Below are 19,608 nucleotides of genomic sequence, written 5' to 3'. Positions count from 1 at the left end.
CATCTGAGAGAAATCAACTCAAATCACTTCAAGTGTGCTGTACTTTTCCCATGAAGGGGTGCCCTCAAACCCCCCAGTAGGCCGATGGTAGAATTGGAAAAACAACCTGTCAGCATAACCTCAGCTTCTGCCGTACCGTTGATAACGTAACTCGGTCCCACACAATGTTTTCCGAAGCAGCAGCAGCTTCCTTTCACTTTCGCTGTTCGTGCTGCCTGCAGGTTTCCCAGCTGCCAGCTCACGTTTCTCACATTTCTGACGTTATCAGATCAGGCTGCAATGGAAACCGGCATCATCCGCAAGCTCACATTTAAGTAACTCTGCAGTACATAAGCACACTGCTTTAGTGAGATTAGAGAGAGCTAAAAAAGCAGTAAGGAAGGAAAAATATAGATAGAAGTGTCACTCATGAAAACATTTGATTTGTGTACCGATTAAGAAACATCTGAACAATCTTCTGAGGTTAACACAGTAAGCATTGAAAAGCTGCAGATTTATTCACCCCCCTTCCAGAGACTCGCTTCTTCAGGCCCCACAATTCCTTCATAACCTCTGGGTACATTGGATCACTCCTTATCTTTTGTTATTCGGTCATGTACCACTCTATTGATGACAAAACTTTTATTTTACAGCATTAGCCTGGTGAAATATTTATTCCAGGGGTCAAGGCAGAGGAAAGATGGGGGGAGGAGAAGGGCTGACCCTGAGCCCCATTGCCCAGAGCCGTAAGGATCAGATGCCTCAAAAGTGCTTAAAAAATACCTCCCGGTTCTCCGGGATCAACTTTCAGTTAAAACTGAAAATTGGTAGTTTGAAGCAGTTATAAAGGCAAAGAAAAATCTTCAGAGTATGAACAAAGTACAGTTAAAAGCCTATCTGTCCAAACTTGCCTGAAACAAAAGTTTAGAGATGAATTGTGTTATTTTCACAGATGTTAACGCAAGTGCCAAAGGTGGTATTTGAAATGTCAACATTAACAAGATATATCAAGAAAAGAAAAAGCGTTTGCAAGCTTTCCACTTGCATTTCCATTGGATGACGAGGCACTTACTTCAATTTTAGAGCCAGTTGAAAGCAAGATAGCGATGAAAGCCCAGTTGGCTCCCCTTCCTCGAGGAGAAGAGATCCTCATTTGGGGACACATCAAATTAGGGAAACATCGAGTTGAATTTGAAGTTTTATAGGGCATGTCATTCAAGCTGAGCTAGGTTAGCAAAAACACACTATTCAGAAGTTTTAACTAAACCTGGCACAACTCTGTAAGGAGGCTTCTGTGGCATAGTCAAACCCAGCCCTCGGGGATGCGTTTTGCTTGGAGCCCAAACGCCGCAGCCTGGCTGAAAGAACTCCAGAATGTAAATAATGAGGTGAAACCATCAGGTTGCACCCGATCGAAATCTACCCATGACATTTGCAATTTGAAGGATCTGAAAACAGCACCTGGGGTGAGGATTATGCTGCTGTAACTTGGATGTATATGCCATGGGAAAGAACAGAAACAAAATTAAGGCAGCATTATGGGTACAGCAGAAGAACAAGAGGTTTGGCTAAGAAGATATTCCATACACTGTATAAACTTATTCATGTTTCGCTCCCAACACTTTAACAATCCTAGAAGTTACAAATCTTTTCATCTCTTCAAACAGTTATGCAAAAGTCATGGTATAATTATGGTATAACTCTAAATGCAATCAAAGCTTTTGGGCTTATTACTGGGGCGGAGCCAAACCAATTCCAAAGCGATGGCTGCAATACTCCTATAGCTGTGCCGACTAAAAAGAGACAAACCTGGAGATAGATTGTGTGGGAGAGGTAGTGGGGAAAGGTTGGAAAGTTATAGTAAATGAAAGAGTTCTACTCTTCCAAGAAGTGCAATGCTTCATCTTCCTGCGTATGGTAATTCATCTTTAGTTAGTCTTTTCAAAAATTAAACTGTTACTCTTCTCTGAGGAAAGAAAAAATACAAAAACAAAACAAAAACAAAAGAAAACCTTATCACAGTCCAGTTTTGTTTCTTGACTGCACAGCTAAAATAAGAGTTGACAAGAGCAGCCAATCATTTGCTACCAGGTACCAACACTGACAAGGAAAAAACACGTAAGAGTATTTTGACTAAGAACGAAACCAGCACGTGCTCTGTACATTAAGCTACTACTTTAAAGCTTATTCCAACATTTCCAAAGAACAGCCAAGCGCTGCGAAGTTAATCAAAACAAGATGCCTCTGAAGAGCTGAGTACTGTGAGGGATCCTCCAGCACGCAGCAGCAGGACCACCCAGAAATTGCCTCTAAGATGCAAGCCCAACAGAAAGCCTAACAGCTGGGAAACCAAGCTTCGGCAAGTTAAACCCTTCCTTCCCCTGTGTAACATTACCTCCCCCATAGGACTGCTGCAGATAAAAATAATGCTCATTCAGAAATACAGCTGTACACTTGAATTTTGCATTTTATGATCTCCAAGTCTTAGAGAAGTTTTGGCAAGCATGACTATCAGATACAATTAGAAGCTCGACTGTGATACTTTTCTGTTTATTGCAAACAGCTCGGTGATTGTGAAGCATACCTACAGCTGCAGATGGTTCAAGTATTCCTGCATACTTTTAAAATACTCCATATTTGATAGCTGCTGAAAAGGAGAGATACAGGGGAAAAGATACACAGTGAGAATACAAGAAGCTTTTTTTTTTCTTTTCAAATAAACAGAGAAAAATGTCTTACAGCAATAGTTATATTTTATTTTCTCTTTTAGTTTCAAATTGCAGTATTTTCATCATTTTTTTTTAAACATACATCTAAAATTATATGCTTTCTTTTTACTTTGAGTACAGTTGCTTTTTGGGTTGGGGCTCCAAGCTTTTGCTTCTCATTGCCCTCAAGCTAAATAAGACAACACCACAGGGTGTTGCGCATCACATGCCTTTACCTTGTCCTTCGTCAGGTTGATCTGACTCGATGGTATGTACACACAGACTGATGTGAATGATAAGCTCACACAAAATGCACATGACAAAAAGCAGCGCATGCGTCACGAATGCTCTGCAGCATTTATACCCAGTTAACGTGAACACAGCTAAACTTGACATACTGTAGAAGCTCTCCTGGGTATGACTGTGGGATTCTCAAGATTTTCAATGGATTCTTCAAGGTAGCATGCACAAAGAGTTCACCTGAAATCTCAGCGTTAGGTAAGATTAGCGTATTGAACTTCCCCGTAATTTTGCTACATTGCTTACTCTAGTTCTTACAGCAGCTTGCTTTTTTTTTTTTTTTGACTTTAAAATGAGGAAGCTATCTAAAAACTACAAAAGTACTTTGCTCCTTTATAACTTGCACCAATTGCATCCTTTTAACCAAAGTTGTTTTAAAAATAAAAGAGCAAAGCACCTATCATTGTCACATCGTTGATTTCTATTGTTAGTGCAAAATTTAGTTGGGATTGTACATGAAAAAGTCTGCCTTATGCAATGGACATACTTGAACCAGTCCCCTTTTTACTCCCACCCCATCCCTTTCAACCACTGGGTAAGATCCTGAATGACCAAATTTAATTAGACTGCTTATTGCTACATTTATTGCTCATTATACCCTAAAGTTTTCTTTTATTTTAGGAAGCGTAAATGCTTAGCTATTACAGCTCCACAAAACTGTAAGACGAAAAAAAGAGGTCTGCTGCTCTTGGAGAACTGTCTTTGCAGTGTTTCTGACACAACCTCCTTATCTGCTATATAAAGTTAACAGCCATTTAAAAAGGGGAATGGCAAGACAGAATGCTCTTAAAGCAAAACTGCTACTAATTATTAACAAATTACTTTCAACCCAAAAGGTTACCCTCATTCCCCACTTCGTTTGATCAATATCCATTCATGTATTACTCAGTGCTTACGGATAGCTGATGTCTTTTAGGCAACAAGCAACTTCTTGGTACTGAGAAGCCATTCCTACCAAAGCAAAAGTAAAACACAATCATTTACTGAATGCTTTAGGGAAGAAATGACATCTGAGTGTATACTCAAGAGATTTAAATAAACTCACATTCAGTCTCAACTGGCAAAGAACATAAGCAGTAAAGAGACTACTTCAAATCCCCCCAGTAATAACTGATTTATAATGTTTTGTAGTTTCCAGCTCCTCTTGCAGTCAGTGCAAGGGATGAGGCATGCTGAATAAAACCAAACTTTAATGGAATAGGGAGTAGCTGGCCCAAGAGCTTGTAGAAAGTGGGCTAGTATACAAAGCTCTTAAAGGAGGGACACACAATGGATTGAGTAGATTCTTTGATGACTCTTGTTGTAAATAACATTTTAAACATTCATCTGTCTTTTCACTGAGTCTTTTTCTCAAGTATGCTCCCATTTACACTGTATGTCTAATCGTGTAAGGGTGTAAAGAAGTCTGTTTCAGTGCAGAGCACACTGAAGGAATTCTTTGCTTTGGTTAGTCAGCACAGCAAATGCAAGTCTTAAGGCCAAACAAATGAAATACTGAACAGCCCAGTTTTCAGAAGTATCTTGCTGTATACAGCAAGTTAAAAGCAGTCTGTGAAATAAAGCTTCACTTCAAATCAATCTCAAGGGACAAGCGCTTGTTTTTTTTTGTTTTCCCTCTTTAAACCCAACACCAGTATTTCTTAGTGGCCCTTGTTCTGCTGTTTTGTTCTGCTGCTGCAGTCCCCATCACAGATCTATTGGCTCCTGTCACTAGAAGCAGGGAGGAGTGATTTTAAGTAGGATTTCACTCCAAGAAAAGGGACAGTAGGGAAAGCAACTAGAGGAAGTAGACAGAAAAGCGTGCCGCAGGTGAAATGCTAGATTTGAAGCACTACAGGTGTGCGTTCCCACACTAGGAAGACCCTTAAGTTACATTCCCTACAGGTCACTGGGAATTTCTAAAAGGAGGTGCTGTTCTTTAGACACTTTGGAAACACGGTTCAGGAGGTATACTACGACAAATCTCCAAGAGAGGTTAAAACAAAGGGAGTTATTACTAGCAGTGAATCCTTGCGAGGTTAGAACTGACTGCATCGGCTCTAAAGCTCATGTAGAACTGGGTAATGCAAGTACTTGCTTAAAGGCCATTTGAGGAAAAGGGGCTTTGTCACATCAGATGCTCAATGTACTCCTTTCAGTGGTTGGAAAGATTCTATGGCAAGTCCCAAATGGGTTGGTTTGGAACGTTTTATTCAGGGACTAGCTCCCGTTATGCCAAGGTAAAGTAACCAACTAGTCTGTGTTAATCATGAGGAGCTTAAAATTATGAAGAATTTAACAGTTTGTAACACAACATATACTGTTGGTGAGGATATGACTAACCTGATGCTTAAAAAATATATTAAAATCTATTTTAAATTTTGGAAAATAGCTTACAAAAATATCTTCACTTAAACTATATATCATACAAAAACTGACTGGTGTGGGGGTTTACAGTACAAAACGATTATTGGTGGTTACAAAAGGGAAGAGTGATCTATACTACCCTTCATGAAAGCACAGGGCATTATATCTCACTGCCTTGGATCAGTCTCCTATCAGAATTATGATAATTTCCAATGTAACTCAAAACTTTCAAACAGTATCTATTTATTAAACCTTTTTCTGAACTCGTGTTCAGTTTCTTTTAAAAATCACCACAGTGCTGTGGCCCAAGAAAGAAGAGTAACCCAACTAAGGGCAGAAATAATTGCTCCAGATAGTAAGATTTGTAGAGAGCTAAATACAGCAATGTCTACAGTTGTTTCTACTGCCCATGTTATCAGTTTTTGTCTACCTAAGAGGAAGTGACACCAGTGGACAATTCCTTTTAAATCAATTAATGGGCAGAAGCAACAATTTTTGGTCTAAATTGGAATTAGTTTAAATACATGGGTTTAATAAATACAAATATACACATCTGTATACATTAAATGTTGTCACGTGTATAATTTCAACATATACATTATATACAGAAATACATACAAGTACATGCTCCTCCTGACAACACTATCTTGTTTTTCCAAGTGTCACCAAAAGGTGTGATAATAAAATGAAGAGAGGTTAAATATAGGACGTGACTGAGAACCCAGCTATCATTTTTCTATAAGTCAAGAATTAAATACAACTAAAGACAAAGGGTATGCTAGATTTTCCCCATGTAATGCTTACGAATCAATGGGGTTCCCTGTGTGGTAAGCAAAAGGTAAATCTGGCCCTGTGGAGTGTTCTAAAATTCATGGATATTTGTACTGTGTGTCTAAAGCATTATGTATACAACAAGTAATAAAAGAGGTTGTGTAATCTAACACCTTAGCCAGTCCCAAAGTAGACCACAGCAGCCTTCCGATTCTCAACTGCTAGCATAGATTTGTTTAAAGTAAGAGTGGTTTGAATCAAGACGACTCCATGGTCTCATTTAGGAAATGTCAAATGGTTGTTGACTACTGGGGAGCTTGCACCGTTGTCTCTTAAAATCTTGTGCAGCAGATAAGAGCAGTTTCTTAACTATACAAAAGGCTGATCCGAAATAACTAGTCCTCTCTTTCACCATTACATCTGAAAATGAAGGAATTGAAAAGAAGCTACAAGTGGACCACAAGAACGCCTCCTTAATCCAGTCTCTGAAGACAAATTAAATCAACATATTCCAGTTTTAAAGCACTTTAAGAAAAAAATGAGATGCAAAACAAGATGTAATCTGTACATTAAGATGGATTTTCAAAAGGAACATAAATTTGAGCACGAGGAAAAAAATGAGGACAGTACAGATGTCAAAACATTCAGTAGCGTGGCTTCTGTTCATCTCAAATTACAGCACAGCTCATGCATCACACATCTTACAATTTTACATACTGTACATGATATAGAAATAGAAATATTTTAAGTTAAAATTTCTTTTACTGATATACCGTACTCAAATTTTAAATCCTGAGAAGAAAAAAGAAAAAAAGTGTGGTTACGTATGTGCACTACAACTCCGATACCACCAACACATACACCACAGGGTATAAGAAAGTCCAGAGAGGAATTACATGCTGGAAGTGTAACTCATGAAAGCCATTTTCTCTTTTCCTTGTTTGGGAGAGACATTGGGAAACGATTTCTATTCTGTACTCCACAACAGTATATACATGTACATAAAACTATGAAGTTTTCTAATGACTGCAGCTTGCAATAATAGAGTGTTTCTGTCAGTTTCTTACCAGCTGCAACACAGTGACTTCAGCTGAACATTAGGAAGAAGAGTACTATCAGTTACTTTGCACATAGTACTTGCTCATATTTTATAGTTAGTAAATCTGCCTCAGGTTAGTCCCAAACATCCCTTAAATCTTCCCACCCACAGGTGCTTGGTGTCAACAACAACAACAAAAAGTACACTACGCTTTTCAGGTGATTTCCAGTGCTGCAGAGCACTTCTCCATGCATTCTGGAAGTAAAAACTGGCCATATTTATCACGAATGCAACCCCAGACATTTCTCGATCTTGCATTCCCCATAATTCGTATCAGATTCCAACACTAGTCATGCAACTCCAATATGCATCAGGACGTTCAACATGCTGTGACCTTGTGGACATTTTGCAAACAAGTTAGTAGGCGATGATACGGCGTTCCTGGTGATGCTACCACCTCAAACACTGACTGAAAGGCCCTCCGATCTAATTCTTCATCTATCTGATGTCGGTAGAAGTCTATGGCCACCAGACAGAAGATGTTGACATCCACTTGCTCCAGTTTTCCCATTCTGCTGATAATATGTGGAAGACTGAGATATAAGTTAAGGTCATAATGACAGAAATTGGTCATGGTCTACTAACTTAAACATTGTTCTCCAATGAAATGGTCTCTTTTTGAGTTCACCAAAAATGTGCAAAATATTATCATGTAGTAATCAAACCGCTACTACAGAAATCCTATTTCTACATTAGCTTCACACAATTTCTCATTCTCAAACTCCTTTTAACCTACCAGAGGTCTTACTTCTTTATCCAATGGGGGAAACAGTGCAGTCAGAACTGCAGTACCAACTGCCTGTAACCAAAGAGCACTGCTGAGATGAGGAGCCATCAGGAAATTTCAAATGATGTCACATGGCTACTCTTTTGCCTGGTCGTTATTACTTTTTTTTTTATATATATATATTTTATCTTGTAGAAGGGACACAGGACAAAGCTTTTGAAGATATCCAAAGATATCCAGTGAAGTTTTTTCAAAGTCTCTTAAAGTATGGAACTTCCCAATCACCCTTGCATAGTCATAAGGAACAGAACTTCACACAGCAGTTTTAGGTAACTGCATTCTTACCACCTAATTAGAAGTTCTTTTTTTCCTGAAATCTCAGGCACCAAAAGCACAAAGTGATATATATCACTACTAGCTACAATAAGCCTGTTTGTTTTGGTGTATTAAAATATGTGCTTTTACTGCCCTCCAAGGCTACTGATGCGCTTTACAAAATCACTAAGTTTACCATAAAGTGGCACACATTCAGTCTGTTTAGGATACATCGCTGAAATCCATTGACTGGTGGAAGCACTGACAAAAAAACAGGAAAGACTCCACATGGCCATCGCCACTGGTGTTCTTTGTGTGAAATTAGACAGAGACAGCATCACCCAGTCACGGACCATTGAGGACTGTCCAGTGGTATGTAGTGTCTGGAATACCTGCAAAGAATATTTCACACAGGAATAAAGACATGGCAGACAGACATAGGAAAAAGTTCATTTTCTCTTGTAAAGGTTTTCCTCAGCTACAAAGCTCTGAGATTTACAAACTGCATGGCTGGAGACAACTCTGAATCTAAAGAATTAATGAACTCAATACACAGACAAAGTGAATCTGCAAAGAGTCAGCCAGGACCCAACTGGACTCATGACATCTGTGCCAAACTGAAGTGAGCGTACAAAAACACACAAGACTTGCTTTGTGTCTCTATTTTTAATATATTGAATGTGGTGTGCACATGCGCTCGTAAGTGATGCATGAGTCCAGTAAGCAGGTGCTGAAGAGCAGAATACTCAGAAGCACAAGTCCACAGAAGCCTGGCTGAGTTCGTAAGCCCAGATGACCTAGGATGGCTCACTGAGATCTGAAGAACCTGAGCAGCAGAATCCCTACTATTACCTTTCTCTTTATTTTTCCTTACGAAGGTGATTCTAGCCCTCCATTTCCCCCAGAACACAAAGCTCATAGTAGCACACCTCAGTCACCACTGAACAGTTTATTAGATCTAACAAAAATTATAGTTGTGCCTCATATTCCACTACTGAAGGGCTGTCACTTATTTAGAAGTCCTCTGAAACATTTAAGGAAAAAAAAACATTACCTTATAAACTACTGTTGCCATAAATTGCGGGTAAGGCTGCTGATTGGATAAAAATTCTCCAATAACTTTATTCATTACATCTTGCGGGGGGAAAAAGTCATCAAGGAACTGTGGAAGGATCCGGGCCACTACTCTAGCTTCAAAAGGAAATCCCTTCCTGATCCTAAAAACAATAAACAACATTTTATGATTTAATTCCAGTAAATATCTTGTTATTTTTCAATTGAATTGCAATAATTCAAGACATCACCTAATCTTACACTAACAATATAGCAAAAGTAGTCTACCAAAGCTATTAGAAATAATTAGAAGTCATTCCCTCATCCGGACACCCTTTTTTGTTTTTCTCTTTCTCAAGTAGCACATACTTTTGAACCTCTCTAATTGCTTTACAGACACAATTTCACAACAGGAAAACTGAAAAGGCTAAACAAGAACAAAAATGACAGGGAGATCACTAATGCTAATTATCAGAGAAAAGACTATTCATAAGCAGAACCCTGCTCTCCATTCATAACACCTTCGCATCTCTTTCATTCAACACCAGAATGACCAATATATCACAGAGGAAAAGCAAGCTGCACCATACAGAGGAGGAAAGCTATTTCACTTTAAGGACAATTTTATCTAATGAACGCTGATTGGGAAATCTTCCTAATAATGGCTGCATCTGTTGATGTGTCACGATCAAGGTAGTAACTGTTGTAGGCAATAATCATATTTTCTGCTTCTAGTATTCATGTTTGTTTTGCTAACTCTTAGGAATGATATTTTCACAAGTACTCAGGCACAGTTCTAGCTCTGTTCTCACTGAGAGCAGAACTGAAACCCTCATCCAGTTTTATGGAAAAAACACTGAACACCTGAAAAAAATATAAATCATTGTCCTACAAACTACTATGCAAAATCTAATGTGCTATGCTCACTTAACACAGCATGAGATTGTCAGATCAGAACAGGGGGTTTGAAATACTTCCATTAAATGAGTTCCATGTGAATACAGAAATTTTACTGTACCCTTCCACTGCAATTACTTAACAGCCTTGGAAAGAGCAACACTTGGGGGGGGGGGGGGGGGGGGGGAAGGGGAAAAGAGGTTTTAAACTCTTAAGACTGATTTCAAAGATTATTTCCTGTAAATTGGATTTATATCCTTGATTATGCAGAAGACATCCTGAAAAGCACTCAAGAGTTTGACCTGAAGGGAGCTGGAAATACATTTATAAAGTATTATGGTTTGTGCAACAGAGTATCAGTTAGAAAACGTCTGTTTTCCATTTACATTCCTGTACATTTGTGCTGCATTCAGCAATTCCATCAGTGTTACCGCGTATACTAGAAGCATCAATTTTAAGCTATGGTAAGCAGAGAAATATCATTAATTAAATATTAGAACTGTCAAACAGAGAAGTGATGAGACAATGCCAAACAATCATTTCCCCACTGGTGCCCCATGGACACATTTTACCATGTTTTATCCTCTCACCTATCAAAAAGGACAGATACGCGTTCCATAGCCACAATCACAGATTCACTGTCAGGGGCTGCAGGATTTGCATCTGTGGAACGACTGGGGCTGATTTTTTCCTTTCCTAAACCAAGATAATTTGTTACAAAATGTGAATGCCAAAATAAGACCTTTTTATCCTTAGCAGCAAAAACAATTGAAAAAATAGCACTGCTAGTAAGCCAACAGTTCTCAGCACAAAGGTATGAAAATAAATAAATACCTGTGTACATGCAAGTCAGCATTAACCCAAGTGCTGCCATCGCTCTGTGGGGGCTCTGCACATTCACTCTGTCAACACTCAGTTTAACAAGAGTTTCACTATCCAGCCTAGAAAGTTGCTCTGAAAGGAGAAGTCGTTCCAATCCTCTCAGGACACAATGATAAATAATGGATGGCGTTGATTCGTCACTTCCAGACACCATGACTCCACACATCTGAAATAAATAAAAAAGCCATCTAGTTGTTTCTGAGGTGTATTTGTGTATTTAGATCATCTTCTAGCAACATAACATTATAGCTAGCATGTGAGGAACTGCATCAAAGACCACGGTATTAAGAAAGCCTGATGAAACAAAAACCTTTATCACAAAAAATAAAGTGTTAAATATCTCTATGTTATAAATGTCCTGGGTTACATGATCACCTTTGACTGGGGGCATTACCACATACCTGTATAATTCCTGCAGAGAATTCAGGACCTACATCAAGTGGATAATTCTCTATCAAATAGAATGCAGCTGCACACATTACTAAGATGTGCTGTTGGTTATGGACGTTCACACAACTGTAAATAAGCAAAAACAACCGTTGTCACATCAAAGTTGTCTAGGTCATGAACAGAGACAATACAAATAAGACTTAGAAACACCAAGTACTTTTTCCACGTGAAATTTATGCAGTTTTTAAATTACACAAAGTATCACCAAGTGATTTGCACAAAATTGCCACATGCCGTATAAGAGCGCACTAGTTTTCATGGAAAGCTGGCCTAACACTCCCCCAATTTTTTTCAGCTATATAGTTACAAGCCAACATTGCTTGACTTGTCTAGAAGAAAAACACAGTTCATTACTGATCTTGCAAGTCTCATTCAAAGAGTATGCTTTTTAACAGAAGAGTAAGGTAAGGTTTAGGGAACACAATTTACCAAAAAATCTGAGCTTTCAAACTGTTTTCCTACCCTCAAATATGTTTTTACTTCTGTAAATCGAACATAAAAACAGCTACAATTCATTTGCAAGGTTTCAATGAAACTGACAAAACTTAAGCTGTTTTATGCAACAACCTGCTTTAAAATGTACTGACAACAGCAAGTCTTTTTGTTCACACAAACATGCAACAGTTCCAGTCAGAAGTAGAAACAGTAACACTGCAAGAGAAGCTAGTTTTTCAAGTTCCAACAAGGCAACCCTAAAAATCTTAATAAAGTTTTCTTTTTTTGTTAGTTTTTAATCACCAGACTAAAATAGGCCAGTATATTTCTACACATGTATTTCTTTCACTTAATGTAAAACAGGGGAGGTTTTGTTTGTTTTAAATGAAGGAGATGGTGGGAAGGGAAAAAAAACTTACTGTGCTACTCCTCTCAAATTGGAGAGCAAATAATCGCTGATAATTGGAATGAGCTGCTTCGCCGTCTCATCAAGCAAGTCACACTCAAGGATATAAAGAATTCCATGCAGAGCTCCAATTCGACTTGGCATGTGGGTACTCCTTAGAGTGGATTCCAGCAGTCGACTTACTGGTTCAGCCACAGCTTTATCCTAATACACACAAAGAAAATTACTCATTAGAAGTCAATACCAGTGAGTCCTGCCACTTGGAAATTCTTGGGAAAAAATTGTTAAAAAATTACATTGCTAATTATTATTGCTAACAATTTATGCAAGATTGTCATGAAACAGATGCTAGCTTAAAACAGTACTTTGAATCAATCACACAAGATTAATATATCTGATAAAAGATGACTTGCAGATTTACTAATGAACTGATGCCACAAGATGATCAAGTTAACTTTTTACAGCTAAAACAAGCTATCCCATAATTTAAAACCAAAGACAAGATAAGCATTGTAAACTATATGTGATATTAGGGATCATTTACATACAGGACTTGGACAGATGGGATTTTCTGTCTTTCCAGCTACATTACAAAGGATGCTTCCGTACCAAACTGGCTGGTAGATGCCTACAGCCTGTGTACAAAAGAATACTCTGCCATCCACTCAACTAACAGTACAGTGCTCCATTTATTTGTTCTCCAAAACTACTGGCACTCAGATCTGCACACCTTTCTATCCATCACTCCGGCGTTTAATCTGCAAACATTAAGCTGGCATCAGATACTTTACCGCCCATTACCAAAGTTCAATAAACCTACAAGAACATGCAAAAACTATTCTAAAATGTGTTAGATTTGAAAAGCAAAATCTTATTTGTCTTACAGTGTATTCTAAGTATTTAGGAGAAATTACCTTATTCTTGTACTCATGAATTATCTAAGACACAGGCCAGTTTTACAGCATGTGCTCTCCACCTGCTCTTTTTCTCTAGAGTTGCTCTCTTTAAGCAGATTTTCAACATGACTGACCACAGGACAACAAGCAACTCTTGATGGACTCAGCCCCCCTTTCATTTTTCTCCCACTAAGCAAGATATTCAGCTGTTTGCTTTTAGGCAAGTGCTACTAGTTCACTGAGTGGGTAATTACAGCTTAGTCAGAACAAGCTGATCTCTGGAGCTGCTTTGGTAAGTTTGGCATCTCTTGCAAAGACTTTCCTTGTACTGGTGCTGCTGCAAAAGCTACTGCAAGTCCTACCCCTAAGTCTTTCAAAACCTTTCTTATCACTATTATCCATAGTTTTATGTTAGTCTCAATGTTTATAGAAATGTTAGGTTTTTTTTTTTTTTCACAAATAGTCCCACTCTGAAATGTCCATTGGAAGATACTACTCCTCTCTGATATACATAGTTAAAAAGAGCAATGCAAATTTGCATTAATGTCCTTTCCCTAAATACGGAGTGACACAATGGAGGTAAAACAAGAGCAAGGGAAAGAAAAGGGATACATGACTATCAAGTTAAGTATTCATTTTATACACTGTTCCAGCCTCTTACAAGGGAAAAAAAGACAACATAACTAACAGATTCTGCAGCAGAAATGAAGGACTAGTAACTTAGGATGTTCTATAGGCATCCTCTAATCCCTAGAGGCTCATGATTTTGCAATAAATTTCCACAAAAAATTTCTTACCATTCCAAGAACAGCAGCAGCTTTACAAGTGGCTGGTATCAAATACTGTACAAGAATCTCATCTTCTGATGGATGCACCTTTCGCAATTCTGTCAATGTCGTGTACATCATCTCAAACTGATTCCTTTCTGTAAATAAGTCTGATACTGCCAGAAGCTATACACAAGTTAAAATCAAATACAAAAAAGCCCATTAGTAGCTAGCAAAAATTGACTCTCTTACAGTTGTCAGCAAATACTCTTCAACTGACCTATTCAACACAAACATCAACTTAAACGTTTGAAACAACGATTGTTAACTTGTGCAGAGTTCCACCATCTATCCCACTCCTAGTGTTTTCTTCATCCAAAAGGTTTACAAAACCAAATCCACTATAATGATTCTGGAAAACGAATGAGCGTTGCTATTTACAATGTATTAAAACACCCCAAAACACACAGCACATACTCTTTCACAATGATAGTTTCATCTTTCAGTTGTTACTAGTGCATAATGCTTATCAAGACACATTTAGTCTTGCTTGTATGCTTCAATAGTCAATTTAGTCCTTTATACATCAATTGTTTTTGTCTTCATTTTCTTAGGAAGATAGGATAAGCAAAATCCTGAAATTTACTTTTTGCAAATAGTCAATTAAAGGACTGTCATGTGACAATAAAGTGTTTGTAATGTAGTAGCAGAATATGCAATCCAGATGTTTATATAGTTTAAATGTTATGCTATAGCTGTGCAAGTTATACTTCTGCACTACCCATACAATACCACTGCCAAGGAAGAAAAAACAGCGTTTCTTGCATATTAACAGATATTTTACAAACACTTCTTCACTCTGAACATTTGGTTACATATACTCAATTACTACTCAGAACAGTATTTTAGACTTACTGATCGCACCACTTCACTAATCAAAATGACTGGTGTTCTCTTGCTAGGGTTTGACGGCAGTATCCATTGACTATATAGCTCAAGCAAGAACTGAGAACAAGAATGTATATCTACACCAGCCCGATGCTTCCTGCAAAGCACAAAAAGCAAGAGTTAAAATGGCTATTCTTAAGTCCTACCAAAATGCTTAGTTTGAAATAATTTTTACTGGTTATATTTTTTATCTCATTTATTTTCAACTAGCATCCAATTTATAAAGCTGCTTTACTGAAATTCAAACGAAGAGAGAAAAGCTGACTGATAAGTCAAAGGAGAGACATAAGACACCTTGTATTAATAGGAGAGGTTGGTGGTGAAGAAGGAGCCGGTATGTCATTCTCATCTTCTTCATCCTCACCCCACTCTTCTTCTCTCAATGGAGTGATATTATTTCCTAACCATATGGAGTGTATAGAGACCTTGCAACATGAAGAAAAAACAAAAGAAACCCATCATTCAACACCTTCGTAGTCAGATTAAAAAAATCCTAAAAGACCAATGCATTTTTCATTTAAATTACAGACAATGAACACACAGCCTCAAACATTCACATAAACTGCACGACTATTATTTTTTTAAACCTTCATCAACATTTTAGTTGAACTAACTCATTGTACGGTAATACAGCTAAAAACGCTAAAAGTAGTGCGTGCTCATGGGATACAGCCAGATACTAAGAACATGCATGCGTTACCCAAAGTCAACATACTAGATCCAAAATCTAGAGCAAAGTGTAAAAATCATATTAAGCAAGAAAATAATTCAGAAAGAACTGTAATGACTGCAAATCATATCTAACTGCAATTTAACCTTTCTTCTGAAACCAGAAAAGAATAAGATGTTAAGTACCGTGACTCAGTCCCTATAAAGAAGAAAGACCCTTAGTTCAAATTTTTCTTTATGAAGTTTAAAAAACCCTACAGTGGATTTATTTAAGATTAAAACAACAATACTTATTTTACATGGGGTATTTTTTCGTTTCCTAAGGACAACTGCATGCTTGCAATAGCAAAATAAAATCCAATAGTTGAAGTTGAATCTAATACTACACGGGCTCTTCAGCACGCAGGACTGAGGAGCAGAACAACTCAATAGCTACCTCATGGGTAGACCTCATACACAAAACCAAAAGTTCTGAGAGGCAGATTAATGGGCTGAGAGGAATCGTGATTATGATCTACTCTGAATATCAGAGTCCTCCATTTAAATTTGATGCTAAGCAATGCTTCTGAAATGGATTTCCACAAATTAGAAGAAAATGTAACAAAAGTTAAGCTCAAAGTTAAAGTTTCAACAAACCTGTCCCAGTTTATAGTCCATATCTCCTATTTCTCGTTCAGTATTGATCTGCAGTAAGAGTTTTTCATGGCTGATAAGAGCACCTATAAAAAAACAGAAGGCAAGCTTTTTTAAATATGCTTCTCTAAACAGATCTTAAAATGGCTTAATTTCCTGTAAATGGGGTGTCAAATTCCTAAAAGCTTATCCTAACAACTCCTAAAAGTCATGGCTACTTTTTAAATGAAAGAGAAATCCATCCCCACTCCTACAAAGGCACCTACCTGTAGTAGCAGGAGAAAGTGATGGAACGGGGTCCCAAGCTTGATATAAGTGATGAGTAGCAATATTATCTCTCTTAGATACCATTGCTTGGATTTCTTGTTCAACAATTCCCCTGATAACACTTAGCTTTCTCCCAAACCTGAAAGTCCAAAAGAAATTTATTTAAGCAGATTTTCCATTTAACATTTTTGTGCAAGTCTGACTAACTTGCTCTATAATGAAAATAAGTGTATGCTTATTTTCATTACCAAGGATGCTAAAACTGAGAAATGTTTAGAGATGCACTCTGCCCTCTGTTGCCTAGATATTACTTCTATTGTCTTTTAACTCAGCAGGTTCATGAAGCTAAGTCCATGCAAATTCTGTGTAAACAGATCTACCTGTACATACACTTAGTTAAAAAACAGTCTACACATTTTTGCTATTGCTAGATTAAGCTAATCGTAACTACATATTAATCACAAGTATAAATTAACACATTTTAGAGTAAGTGAAAAATTACCTTGTGTCCAGAGCTTTTAAAGCTTTGTTGCGGGGCTGCTGTTCCAAACAGCTGACTGCTGGATTGCCTGCAACAGGTATTGTCATTGCACTCAGCACCAAGGAAGTTATGGCTTGTACTGCAAGAACATTAATTTGGGTCCTCTCTGTATCTTCCTGTAAAATGAACTTACTGTAATTTGAATTGGAAAAAAAAAAAGAATCCTGAAAGCCCTGAGTATTAGTTTGTTACCTTCCACTAGAGTATAATCAGCAAGCCAGACAACTAAACTTCTTCCTATTCAGAAATTTGGCTGACATAAGAAACGCACAAAAAGCACTGCAACTAGCAGAAACACATCCTTCCATCTCAGAAATCCTACATGCATTCTCTAATCCCAACAGCATTAAAACCTCAAAACATCCATTTCAAAGCTTTAAAAGTGTAGTTTCCCTGTTTACATCTACCCAGTAGTTTACCTGTTGAAACAAATCATCAAATAAGACCAAATCTGAGCTGGATCCTTCTCTGAAGAGATTTTATGTTAACTGTTTTTATTAACATCTCTTTTAGGAATAAAACTCAACCTCATCGTGAATTTTCAACAGCATCATGGATATCATTATCTAGATGCATTTGTTACTCTAATGTTGCTTCTAAACCAAGATGCTACAGATTGAGTGTTTAGCACCACTGACAGAGGTGTCTGAACTCACGGGGACATAAAGACAAGGAACTAAAAACAGAAGTAATTTCTCAATTTTGGTCACTAATTTTCTGTTTGATAGGCTTATTAATAGAAGGGTTTTTTTCTTAGTTTTAATTAAAATTTAGTTTTAAAAACTTTTCAGTGAATGACATTACCTCTTGTTGGCTCTCTTCTTGGTCCATTACGATAGGCTGAGTTACAAGTACACCGAGCAAAGTAGCCCATGTCTCCTCAAACTGGGTACGGCTGATCCATCCTAAGGAAACACTCAGAGATAGCCATTCATGTCTTAATACAAACTTAAACATGGAACAACATCAAAGAAACAGCACATTGTTTCTACAGATTCGATTTCATACTTCTTCCTATTCAGTTTAGCATTTTTGTAATCACCACAGCTTGAATTTAAACTGTTCTGTTTTAGAAAGCGAAGAATTCTTTAGAAGGGTTCTGAACATTATTATCCACGTGGTCCTCTTCAGGTTATTTCTTACATATATTTAGATATTTTGACTGTCCAACTTTAAAAGCAATGCGATCTATCATGCTTTCACAATACAGAAAAGCCTCCAAAAGCTGCACTTTCTTTCCTGTGAGGACTGGCACAGAAAATCCCATAATGATCCAAGAAATCTTCATGCCATAAAAGCAGAATGAATTGCCTAGAAATAGGCCATTAAAATTCAAGCACATTTGAAAAGTTTTTCCAAACTGATTTCTAGCAATAGATTGTAGAGGATTTTGTAACAGTACTCCACAGTTTATACTTATGATACTTAAAGTACTAAAAAAGCAAATGTCATCTTATGTCTTATAGTGTTCAAATAAAAAACAGTACTACACCACAAGTCATTCAAAAATTAACCTGTAGATCAACCAAAAAAACAGACTTGTAAGTATATGGAAAATTTGGTACATTGACAGCCTCATCTGTTAAGGAAGGCTTGAAATCTTAAGCCTCACACTGTTCCCCCTCAGTAAACCTTTATATACCCAGAAGCTTTAAAGTTACAGCACCTCACTTAAAATATTGAGTGTGGGACAGCAAATTCAATTTATATACTATGCATGAATAAAAAAGGCAGGGTAGAGCAAAACATTGTTAGACATGCTATCGAGCATATGCTTCATAAAACAGGCAGCTATTCTTAGAACACACTAAAATGACTTCAGAGTTGGAACAGTTTTTTCTCTCTAGTTCTGTAATTTCTCATTTTCACTCTACATTGAGAAAAATACAAGAATTATTACAGCACAATTACTAACCTGCTCTGAAATATTATTTCTCATCTAAATATGCAACAATAGTAAATAAATGGTACCAAACTCTGATGACTTCGCGACACAGGTAAATACTCAGTAAGTGTCATCTGTATTCATTTTTATGTTTGTACATACCAAGTGTATTAATGCGATAGATGAACTCTTTAAAGATTTCTTTTTCTTGAAGAAACTCAACTGGGATTTCAGGAAAAACTGTGCCAAAGTCACCTGCAGGCTTTGGCGACCAGCCTAATTTCCAGACCTGATAAAATATAAAGACTATTACTATTCCGAAACAGTAATAGCATTAACATGACAACTATGAATATAGCAACGTACAGCACCATTCAAATGCAATGAGACATGAATAACTAATTCTCCAAACACAAAAATCTTATAGAAAGATTAAATAACTAACATACAGCATATTTTACATTATTTCTTTTTTTTTCTTTGCACATTTCTCATTATGAATTAGTTATTTAGTCCTAATGTCCAAGTAAATAATGTTCCCATCATACTTTTCAGTTTAGAAATGTTATGCTAAGTGCTAGCTGAATCCTAGGTTGAATGCAAAAAATACACTGAGATGAAATTCAGGGATAAC

General features: G+C 37.3%; 1 protein-coding gene across 3 annotated transcripts in view; it reads right to left on the bottom strand.

The window, feature by feature from the left end:
- Positions 1-2,714: 2,714 nt before the first annotated feature.
- The window catches only part of HTT (huntingtin), an 82,990-nt gene continuing 66,096 nt past the window's right edge, over positions 2,715-19,608 (bottom strand). For all 3 annotated transcript variants that reach the window (XM_048047354.2, XM_048047361.2, XM_048047362.2), the window contains 15 exons: positions 19,137-19,263; positions 17,894-17,994; positions 17,051-17,205; positions 16,548-16,687; positions 16,285-16,367; positions 15,274-15,404; positions 14,947-15,076; positions 14,062-14,217; positions 12,382-12,572; positions 11,479-11,593; positions 11,030-11,243; positions 10,786-10,891; positions 9,300-9,462; positions 8,477-8,637; positions 2,715-7,736 (listed from right to left, as the gene is read on the bottom strand). In XM_048047354.2, coding sequence (XP_047903311.2) covers positions 7,523-7,736; positions 8,477-8,637; positions 9,300-9,462; positions 10,786-10,891; positions 11,030-11,243; positions 11,479-11,593; positions 12,382-12,572; positions 14,062-14,217; positions 14,947-15,076; positions 15,274-15,404; positions 16,285-16,367; positions 16,548-16,687; positions 17,051-17,205; positions 17,894-17,994; positions 19,137-19,263 — 2,187 coding nt within the window. In that variant the 3' untranslated portion in view covers positions 2,715-7,522. The remainder of the gene's footprint in view (positions 7,737-8,476; positions 8,638-9,299; positions 9,463-10,785; positions 10,892-11,029; positions 11,244-11,478; positions 11,594-12,381; positions 12,573-14,061; positions 14,218-14,946; positions 15,077-15,273; positions 15,405-16,284; positions 16,368-16,547; positions 16,688-17,050; positions 17,206-17,893; positions 17,995-19,136; positions 19,264-19,608) is intronic.

Source organism: Anser cygnoides, chromosome 4, assembly GCF_040182565.1.
Source record: "Anser cygnoides isolate HZ-2024a breed goose chromosome 4, Taihu_goose_T2T_genome, whole genome shotgun sequence".
In the NCBI taxonomy this organism is placed as follows: domain Eukaryota; kingdom Metazoa; phylum Chordata; class Aves; order Anseriformes; family Anatidae; genus Anser; species Anser cygnoides.
Note: the sequence above shows the minus strand (reverse complement) of the source record. Positions and strands in the feature narration are given on the sequence as shown.